The 11,755-nt window shown below is 33.1% G+C and overlaps 1 protein-coding gene across 1 annotated transcript; it reads right to left on the bottom strand.

Moving 5' to 3' along the window:
• Positions 1-2,376: 2,376 nt before the first annotated feature.
• Positions 2,377-4,584, bottom strand: LOC18048745 (protein ASPARTIC PROTEASE IN GUARD CELL 1). Its single transcript, XM_006440874.2, has one exon. The coding sequence runs from the start codon at positions 4,473-4,475 to the stop codon at positions 2,988-2,990; it is 1,488 nt and encodes a 495-aa protein (XP_006440937.1). The 5' UTR covers positions 4,476-4,584; the 3' UTR covers positions 2,377-2,987.
• Positions 4,585-11,755: the final 7,171 nt, after the last annotated feature.

Here is an 11,755-nt window from a genome sequence, read left to right as displayed (position 1 = left end):
GCCTAGCACAATCATTAGAACATTTGCCAATCCAGCTAACAAGATGCCCTTAACTTTTTAGTGATATTTTGAGCAAATATTTTTTTAATTTTGGTGTGTTGGCACTAAATAAATGGCGTTTCCCTTCCGTATCCATTCCCCCTTTCCCCATCAACGTTTTCAAGATACGTTTGTCCCTTGGAAGCAACAGTTTTAGGCCCGTGAATTATTTGCCAGTTGACATGACGAAATTAAAAAATTTTTGGTGTCTTGTCACATGCTCTTATTCGGCCAAATCGTATACTTTATGTAATTTTCTCTTTATTTTCTTAGAGATTAGGTTAATTATTGAAATAATTTTAATATTTTTAAATATCATATAAAATATATTTTTTTCAAAGGTATAATAGTTTTGTTTTTGTCATATAACTTGCAAATCATTTAGATTTGACATGTAATTAATGAATGAATACAAAGGTAAATAGTAATTAATTAGACGAGTAGACAACGGTTGAAAATAAAATATTTATAAACTCTTCTTTCTTAAGAAATACAAATGGAGTAGGACATCTCTCCTTTGTGAGGGTTATTTTATCTGGACATATATTTTATAAAAGTTAATTTAATAATGTAAGTTCTAATAATATATATTTGATTGTAAATATCAGTGTAATGTCTGTTATAATAATAATTATAAATATCTGTGCAATACAGTAATTTGATGCTGCGTAACCAATATTAAAAATAAATAAATAAATAGTTAGCTCATATTCTCAATATTGAAGGGACATTTATCTTCTACAATTAAGTAGATGGTTATTAAAAGAGTATTCTTACCATCTACTTCATCGTTAACTTTGTATAATAGTGACTTTTACTGCATGATATTTTATACTATTTATTAAATAGAGTAGAAAAAGTTCGATATTTATTAATATTCAAATCGACCAACTAATAAATAATACCAAAAAAATATAACATATAACATCATTTTCATCATTCCTTATACACATATAACATTTACTAACATTATCTCAATTTATCAAACATAAATTATTTCGATCTATACCATATAAAAAAAATTGCGACTACGATATTTTATGAGGAAGATATTTCACACTGAGCACTCAAATTTTATTAACTGTTAACCGTATGATAATGTTCAGGCTTCAGACTTTATGACATGATAACCTTGACCAACCGTAATCGGACAAGAATCCTAATTCCAAAAAGAATCCTAATTCCAAAATGTAGAAACCTTTTTACAACATAATAAATATAAAAATAATAATTAAATTCAGAAAGACACATATAATTGGGGCCATGCACGGCAGTAATTTTATTTTGTTCGGCAATAAAAATAAAATACAATAACAAACCGATAAAAAAAATTGAAGCCTGCCGACAATCACGGTACTTGTGGCGGACAATCGACACAGTGCTTGTACGTTTCCACTCTCCGGCATCAAGATTTTTCAATTCATCGAAGTTGTCTTAAACGACCAATCCACTCTTGGTGCGGGCCCCCCCACATGTGATGTATTCCCATTTCCTCTATTCTAAACCAACCCAACTCCTTCACAGGTGGATCCCACAATACTATTTAATCTGAAAAAAGTTATGTCGAGCTGTCTCATCAACCCAGCAACGCCATACGACAAAACAATAGATATCTTGTGAAGCCCGTTAACATATTAATATAAATTTTAATAAGGGAAATTATATCCACCGATCTTTTTTTTTTGTTTTTTTAAAAATACACGTAATTGTTTTTGACTGATTTTCACCTTAAATTATATTTTCTTATATTTTTCTACTTTCGTTTAAATGTTATTATAACTTTATTATGTCATAAGAATAAAATTATTATTTTATCTGTATGGTAAAAATCAACACCGTTTAAACACGATAAAAAAAGAAAAAAAAGACAATATTCTAAATTATTTTGTTTACCTTATTATCTAATGTCTAAATTGTAAAGAAAAATTTAAGTAATTTATTTTTTTTAATTTTACATTAAAGAGGGTAAAATAAATCATTTTATTAATGTTCTATTTATTAACTTCTCTCACGGAATTAAAACGGTAATGAAAAAATAATACTTTTTGTAACTTCAAGTGAAATGAGGATAAAATAATCATTTTATTAATGTTCCGTTAACTTCTCTCACAGAATTTAAACGACAGTGAAAAAATGATACGTTTTGTAACTTCAAGTGAAAATCAGTAAAAAAAAATATGTATATTTTTAAAAAAATCTATAAAAAAAAGATAATCTATAGATAATTGCCCTTTTTAATAAATTTCACTGTATGAACTGTGACATGTTGTGATAATAAGACATTTTCACACAAGACCTCATTCAATCTACTAAAACCCACAAACATTAAAACATACATAACGCAGTACCACACAAATACCACAATTCCCAAGCTCCCAAAAAAAACACTGTTTCTTTTTTTTTTAAACACAATTATAAATCGTAATGAATCATCCAATCAACACCCCGTGAATGAAGGCAGAATATCATACGATCCCACCAGTCACAAAATCCAAATCACCGTCGCGATTTTGCGTGCCACGTGTCTTACATGCAAACCTTTAACAACGTAGACGTATTTCATCATCTCAATTAAAACATACAGAAGTGCCACAGCACAACAGAGTAATAATAGTGCAAAATAACGCAAACACTATAGACTACACTTGCCCTTCGGCTTAGATATAATTTACTATACATGCCACTCAACCGTGCGAGGACACGGATCTAATTTATGATTTGATTAATGACACGACCCACTCCAGCCAAAAGCTTGATGCAATTTATTGAGGTGGATCCCACTTTCATCCACCACCAGTCAACAACGCTCCTTTAACGCAACATCTTTCAGTTCATTCTCCTAACAATTAAACGGGTATAAAAGTTTCTCCTAACAAATGGACAGCTAACAGTTCCCTTTTTCTACCAATTACCAGGGGTAACAAGGTAATTATGGGTTCCGAAAATGCCTAACACTTATTGGGAGTGAACCCGACGCGATTGTTCGCCAAATCAAAACTGACACGTGTTCCCTGTTGCTGCACGTTGCCAATAATTGACAGAGCCGACGACGTTGGAGCGAATGCGAAACAGAAAGTCCCAGCTGAGTCTACTGGAATCAAGTAATTTTTGGCGGGTAAATCAAGAGCTTTTCCAGCACCGAAGTGAAGCGACACCGTTGGGACCCTAACACTCCTTAATCCGGAGAAATCGTAGCACGTGTCGAATAAAGCGACCCCGCTGGTGGGTTTCAAGTTACCCGCCAGCCTGACGAAAGAGTCGCGGAGGGAGTTGTAGGCCTGAGTCTGCAGGCGAGTTATGGCGGTTCCACAATCAACAATAATCCCGCCGTCGCCTGCTTCGTCCATTTCAAAAAGCGATGGTGGGATTTGGACTGCCTGACCACCGACGCTGAATCCAGTGAGCCCCACGTAATAGAACGTGTCAACTTTTTTGTTCCTAATCAACGGAGCCGTGACCGCGTCACCGCCTCGTGCCGAGTTGAACTCGAGAACACCAGAGGCGGGAGAGTCACGGTCCACCAAGCAGTAAGCCAATGACGTCGCTTTAATTTGCTTAGTAAGAGAGAGCATGCCACCCCCAAGTCCAAGCAAGCCGGCAGATCCAACAAAGAGCCCTTCATTATCATGACCGCAACCCAAAGCGATACCCTTCACGCTCCCGCTGTTTCCAAACGACACCGTTTCAGTCACCAAATCACCCACGGTAAAAGACCCATCACCGTACGCCACTTGGTAGAGGCACCTGTTCGCACGACAAGCGGACACGTCGAGGGATTTACACTGAGGAGCGGCACACGGGAGAGGACTGTAAGACGATGACGTTTTTGGGTCAAAAATCGGATCGGATTGTTGATAACACTCGGTACAAGGCCGGCACTGAAGCCAGTTAATGTCACTGCCGGTGTCGAGCACCATAGAGAACTGTCTCGGCGGCGTACCGACGCCAATTCGGGAGAAGTATTCGCCGCTGCCCTGGCTGGCACCGGACACGACCGGAGTGGAGAAATCCTCCGGCAAGATCTGTGCCTCGGCGGGCTTGAGCTCGTGTCTGTCTACGTTGTAGATAGCCAGCTGGAGTTTCGTGATAAGAGTGTTGACTCGGGCTGAGTCCCGCTCGAGTCGAGATAAAACAAGTGATCTGTAATCATTGTGTCTCGTCTTATGGAGGATTTCACGCGAGTGAAGCGGCAATGAGAACGAAGAAGAAGAGTTGAGAGGAAAAGACTCTGCTGCTGTCTCTGACTCCTCAGCGAATGGTTTAAGCGTCTCGGGCTCGAAGGAGAGGATGTGTTCGGTCTGCTGAAGTGCGGACGACACGTCGAGAACCGTCGTGGCGGTTTCTGATAGGCCGCGGGATGAGGCGGAGGTGAAGAGACAGAAAGAGAAGAGGATGGTTGTGATTGTGAAGAGAACAAATGGCTTAATCGGAGCCATTTTTTTTCCTTTTTTTCTTTTGCGTTGCAGAGAAATGGAAAGAAGAGTGAACGAGGATGAGTGTGTTTAGTGTTAGCGAGTGAGTGGGGGAGTTTTTGGCTTTATTTAAAAAGAAGAATACGAGAGAAAGAGAAAGTTGGGGGGAGAGAGAGAGAGAGAGAGCAATAAGGAGGGTGACGTAACATGTCAGAAGGGGCCAGGCGTATCGTTGGCAGATAAGAAAGAAGTGTGAAAAGCATTGAAGTGGGAAATGGATGTTGTGGACCTAACATTGAGGCGCCGTAGCTAGAGATGGCAAAAGTCCGGGTAGGGTCCGGATTTAGAGCTGTTCGGGACTGATCTGGATGTCACACGTAATTATTCGGACTTGTACCGTATCCGAAATTTTTTTATGCAGGCCAGGCATATGCCCGGTATTATCTGGGCACGAAATTTTTATCGATTTTTCTTGATCTGAATTTGAGTGCTGATGAATTTAAATGAGGTCAAAATTAAATCCTCATATTCCCATAATATATGGGACAGAATCAGAAACATACGTGTAGCTTCAAAATTCACTGATTAAACAGGGTCCGCCTAATTTACGTTCAACGTAAGTTACGCTCAGCCCGTCCAATTTCATATAGTCCCCCTATACTCTATACTATTTATATTTTATTCATAAATATTATAAATTTTTTAAAATGTAAAATTTCGTTTAACCCCCTTATACTCAATTTTATTTTATTAAAACCATAGAGTATGAATTCGCCCCCATAATTTTAAATTCTCAAAATAACCTCCATTTAATTAAAAATATAATTATTGTTAAATGAATTATAATTATAATTATAATTTTATTATAATCATAAATATTTTTTAATAGATTATTGTTATTATTAATAACGATAATAAAAAATATTATAATTAATTAATCTATTAATAATAATTAATAATATTTTTATTAAATTGTTAGTAATAATAATAATAATTAATGATAATCAACATATTTATGATTATAATAAAATGGAATAAACACTGAGTCTATATTTATATAGGAGACTCTTTTATTTTTCTATACATTTTAATTTCAAGTACTTTTAGGATTTTTTTGTTACCTTCATAAATAATGATTTTGTAGGCATCTCATTATTAAACGGTCATTTTTAAGTGCTTTTTGCTAAGTTGTTACACATTCGAGGATGTAAACACATTTTTCTTGCTTCTATCTTTTAAATACAAAATTATTTTTATTGGGTCAAGCTTAAAATTCTGACAGAAATTATCATTCATTGGTCTCTTGAAACCCGATAATGAGTATTTAAAGTCGAAGGTAGCATTAGCAATATATTTACTATTAGTTAGATAATCATTAATTATTATTATTATTAACAATTTATAATGCTTTTTATTCTTGTTATTAATAATAACAATAATCTATTAAAAAATATTTATGATTATAATAAAATTATAATTATAATTATAATTCATTTAAAAATAATTATATTTTTAATTAAATGGAGGTTATTTTGAGAATTTAAAATTATGGGGTCGAATTTATACTCTATGGTTTTAATAAAATAAAATTGAGTAGAGGGGGCTAAACAGAATTTTATTTTAATAACAATAATCTATTAAAAAAATATTTATGATTATAATAAAATTATAATTATAATTATAATTCATTTAACAATAATTATATTTTTAATTAAATGGAGGTTATTTTGAGAATTTAAAATTATGGGGGCGAATTCATACTATATGGTTTTAATAAAATAAAATTGAGTATAAGGGGGTTAAACGAAATTTTACATTTCAAAAAATTTATAACATTTATGAATAAAATATAAATAGTATAGAGTATAGGGGGGCTATATGAAATTGGACGGGCTGAGCGTAACTTATGTTGAACGTAAGTTAGGCGGACCCGATTAAACATATTGAAATGAGGATTCATTAAAAGCCCTTTTCCCACTTGCAAGCAACCTAAATTTCCCCAAGAACATCTTTTAATTAATTCTGAACATGTTAACAAGGCTTACATCTCCTTTTATCAAATTCTTCAAAATCAAAAGTTGCAAAACTAGACACCTTAGTGCAGCAATCTTCTCCAAGCTTAACATTAACAAATTTGGATCCTTGCAAATAAAAGAAGGCTTCATGCTCAATTCGTTAATAAGAAACCCATCAACTTCCTTATTTTCTGAACAAAAACAGGCATACGAAAAGGTTGCTTTTAAATGCAGAACAAACACCATCCTTTGTCAAACCAAAACTCATATAAGCTTCCAACTTCTATTCCCAAAGTTCTTTACCCATTACTGCCATAGAACAAATGGCTAAAAGAAATAGCAATTTTGATATATTATATAAAAATTAAAAATATAAAACAAAAATATAAATATAAAAGTAAAACAATAATAAAGCAAAATCACAACAGCTGCAACAGCCGCAACCTCCTCAATTATAGAAGTAAGCTCAAAACACAGTCGCTCGTACACAGGACATTGCAATTGAAAGCAATTTCATAATTTTTTTTTGAAAAAACAACCAAAAAAAAAATTACCTCGTGGGTCGTGGCTGTGATGGCGGGGTTGCAGCTGATATGGTGACAAAACAATGGAGTGAGACCAGCTATGGTGGCGGACGCCGTCGTGCGGTGGCTGCCTCTGAGAAGCTGACCAAACAGTGAAGAGCTCTTTGATGGACTGACGACTGTGCTTTGCGGTTCGTGGAGGGAGAGGCGCGGTCAACTGTCAATACTACATCGCCATCGGTGAAGATGGGTGGTGGCTGTTGGTGAAGAGACGAAGGGAGGAGGTGCCGATTCTGAGACTTGTCGTGAATTCGCGATTTAGGGTTGGCTGGTTGGGTTTGGGGGAAATTGGGCAAAGGAAAATGCAATTTTCGTTTTTATATTTTCCTCTTTTTTTTTACTTAATAAAAAAGCGGGCACAGGTCCGGGTTCCGGGTTCTTGGTGTTGTGACCGAACCCGTGCCCGGAAACAGCCGGGCATTGAAAATCAATGCCCGGATCCGCTTTTTTCATGCATTCGGATCCGGTCCGGGCGGGCTTTTCTGTCATCTCTAGCCGTAGCTAAGGCGACGATGGTGATATTTTTCAGGAATTAGCGGCAACGGCCTCTACCAATTCCATGTAAGACTTAAATTTAAATTAATGATGTGGTTACTTACCCGTAATCTAAATGTAAATGTTGGAATGAAAATCATTAAACATGTTTATTTGTAAATTTAAAGATTGGAATTTGAATGGCATTCATGCGAAGCCCACAATTTAAGGATTCATTACTAAGGTTTTGATTCTTAAAGAGGGTTGGAAATCATAATCTCATTTTCATGATTGACAAAAAAATTATAAATTCTAAACTCTTACTTTACCCTTATTAATTAATGAAAATATAAAAAATTAAATTAAAATTAATAAAATAGAACTTGATAACACCCAAAATCGAACCAACAGCACCTAAACTAAAATTGAATTATTGACAACTGGCCATGGACCTCGCATCAAGCAGCAGCACCTGCTGTCGTTAGCAGCTCCTCAAATCTCAGCCACGACACCTGTCGTCGTTAGTGCACCGAAATAACTCCTTCCTAAATCGTAACAACAATACCTAATGTCACCGAAAATAGCGGACTCATTGCCAGTCGATCTCACATGGAATTAGCAACCAATCTCACCTACGTCAGCAGCCATCGTAAAATAAATGATGATGATGATGATTTTTTTAAAATTTTGGAAACGATGATGGCGATGATTTTTTTGGGGGCAAAAATGATGATGATTATTATTCTTTTTTTTTGGTATAATATATTGTTATTGTTGTTGTCACGTTTATTATTATTAATTTTATCATTACTATTATTATTGAAATAAAGTTATTAATATTTCTTATTGTTATTAACAATAAGTTTTTGAATAATAATAATATAACAAATAATAACGAATTAATGATAATATTATCATTATCATTATTGCTTGTTAATAATATGACAAATATTATAATAAATAATGAATAATACGACAAAGTAAACACATCAACGATAATACAGTTTATTCCTATCAATAATTCAATTTTAGTTTAGGTGCTGTTGGTTCGATTTTGGGTGTTATCAAGTTCTATTTTATTTCGATTTCAATTCATTCTGATTCCAACCCACTTCAATTACTAATTAGTAATCACACCATAAATGAATGCCCACAATTATTATTAGAAAATTATTATCATTATCATGAAAAATTATTAATAAAAGTGATGATTGTTGAAAATAAGATAATTCAATTGATATTATGTTAGCTTTGAAATTTTCTAATGGGAAATTATTAACCATTGACCATAACTTTTTCTTATTACTAAAAATATTATAAAAATTTTGAATTTGTTTAACTTTACACTCAATTGTATGTAATTTTTGTCAACCATTAACCAAGGACCAAAAAGATATAATTCCTCTTATAAAATAACAAAATAAAAGTAAATACAAATTAAAATGGTAGTTATTTTTGTAAGGTTATTTTAATATTTTTGTAAGGTTCTTTTAATTTTTTTTAGTGGATAATTAATATACATTGTAAACAATAAATAGAAAATAGAAAAAATTTAAATATTTGTAGTATTTTAAATAATAGAATAAATTTAGAATGGACTGCAGACGCTGATAATTTTTCTTTTTCTTTTTATTAATGAACAGCAATATGCTAACAAAATTTGTACGCATTTAGGGGTAATTTTTGACAAGGCTTATGAATCTAGTGCGATTTTGAAACCCAAAAAAAAAATCAGTTTATAGTTGCCAAAATTGACACAATTCTTAAATGCATTTTATTTGTGTCATTTATTTAATATCATGCTATGATCTGATGCTCAGGCTTCGTTCCCGAACTTACTAACCTGTTAAAGTCGAATAACTTTTTTGACATTTTAAATATATATATAATCAAAATGTGACCGCCAACGACAAGCGACATTGATTTGATGTGATTAGTTATTTAATTATGTATTATTTTATTCTTTTTAGAAAGCATGTACTGTTGCACGATACTATTGTTTTGTCTTTTATCATTTGACTCCCTACTTGCTTTTTTTATTTATAGTTTATTTATAAATTGATGATGATTTTATTTTTTCTCTTTTCCTCTCTTCCATATTTAAATGTTTTGTTTCATTTTTCTTCGCTTTTGGGACAAAACTGGGGGGTTTTTAATTAAAGATGTCTTAAAAATATGGTATTTAGTTAAATATACTTCATGTTTAAAAATTATCTAGATTTATCTTTTTATGTAATATATTGTCTAAAATATCCTTGAAGAAAAATATAAAACACACACAACACACCTCCAACATTCTTTACTTCTCACTCTTTTTAACTCTACATAACAAAAACTCACTACACACTCAAAATCACTCACGAACAGCCAATGCACTGAGATTTTAGTTTGCAGCTGGGTGCATTATTCATCTCATGAATAAGGTATTTGAAACTTTTTTTTTTATTTTGTGTTATTTATTCATTTTATTGACATTATATTATTTTTAGGGTTTTGTTTGGTTTGTGATAAACAATAAAACAACTCATATTTTCATTACATTTGTATCATATGACTGTTATTTGATTGATTTTATAACTACATTCGTTAAAACCTGAAGTTGTTGCCAAAATTTTTTTCTGCACCCGACATACATGACAACAGTCTTGTATGTATAGATTTACCGGACTGTAGTTGTGAAAATGTGCAAAAGATTCCAATTATTATGACACCTTATCATTATATAGTGAAAAATATATATTTTTCACTATATATATCATTTTACTATTACTGGACTATAGTCGTGTGTTTTAATAAGTTACACGACTACTATTGTGTATGTTTGAACTTACATACTATAATTGTGTATATATGTAAAATGTTCCAATTGTTATGAGATCCCAACATTTTATCAGTGCAAGAAAAATATTTTTTTAAGAAAAAATATGTCTTCTGACTATTTACTAAGTCATGTTTTTTTGCAACTTACACGACTTCTATCATGTATGTATAAATTTACACGACAGCAATCGTGCAAGTTTGAAAGATATAGTAGCTATTATGACACCTAGCATTCTATTAGTACAAAGATTACAATTTTTTTTACTAAATATATTATCTGGCTGTTTACAGGACTATAGTTGTGTATTTTAGCAAGTTACACAACTATTGTCGTGTAAACTAGCAATTACACGACGTCAGTCGTATAAATAGGCAGACACACACTTCGTTATATACCTTGTTTGATTTTGTTTTTGTATTTATTGCAGGAAATGAATTCAGTACGTGTGCCTATTATGTTTTGTGGTGAATGGATTGAGCAAAACGACCATTATAGATTTAATGGTACGGAGGCAAGAGGGATCATGGTGCCCCGTTCTACAACGTATGCACAATTGATAGAAAGAGTTTCTCGGGTTATTTGTATTGATATTTCTGAATTTGACATTGAAATGAAGTTCAAGCTCAAAACATTTAATCCAATACCGCCCGTCCTAATTATGAATGATGATGATGTAGATTATTTTCTAGAGGAAACAATCAGTGGAGCTGAGTTAAAGATTCCTCTTTGCATTACCTACCAAAGTAAATAGATTTTGGTGATCCCCATTACTCATGTGGACCCTAACTTCGGGCCGGATAGTTGTCCACAAGAACCTGTTGAGCCATATGTTGAAGGTGAATGTTTAAGCCCAAACAATATTGTTGCTGAAGATAAGTCAATATTCGAATTTGTTCCTGAAACACAGCCCAATGATAGAAGAGGGCCAAATGAGGAAAATGTGAATGTTATTGTTCATGATAATGTTGATGGGATAACAATTAATGATCCAACAATAGGGAATGTAGCACCTTCCAATATGAGTTTCCCACCCCCCCCCCCCCGATAATAGATATATGCTTAGAGTTAATTTGTTTGCATGCAACAGTTCATTCGACAATGATAACTTGCATTCTAATACTATTAACTTGCCATCTATGAAAGTTGTTGGTGATAGTGATTGGTTAATGGGGAAAAAGTTGTTCAGTTTGAAAGAAGAGTTGCAAAAAGTGCTTTCTATGGAAGCTCTAAGGAAAATTTTTGAGTTTAAAACCTTTAAAGTCAGGGAAGAATATACTTATTGTTAAGTGTATTGACGATACTTGTAAGTGGCGACTTCGTGCTATGAAGTTATGAAGTTTGAATATGTTTAAAATCACAAAGTACTATAGTGTCCACAGTTGTGCACTTGATGTCCATAAGAGAGATTAT

Source organism: Citrus clementina, unplaced genomic scaffold (assembly GCF_000493195.1).
Source record: "Citrus clementina cultivar Clemenules unplaced genomic scaffold, Citrus_clementina_v1.0 scaffold_3, whole genome shotgun sequence".
Classification (NCBI taxonomy): Eukaryota; Viridiplantae; Streptophyta; class Magnoliopsida; order Sapindales; family Rutaceae; genus Citrus; species Citrus x clementina.
The sequence above is the reverse complement of the archived record's forward strand: the minus strand, read 5'-3'. Positions and strand labels throughout refer to the sequence as shown.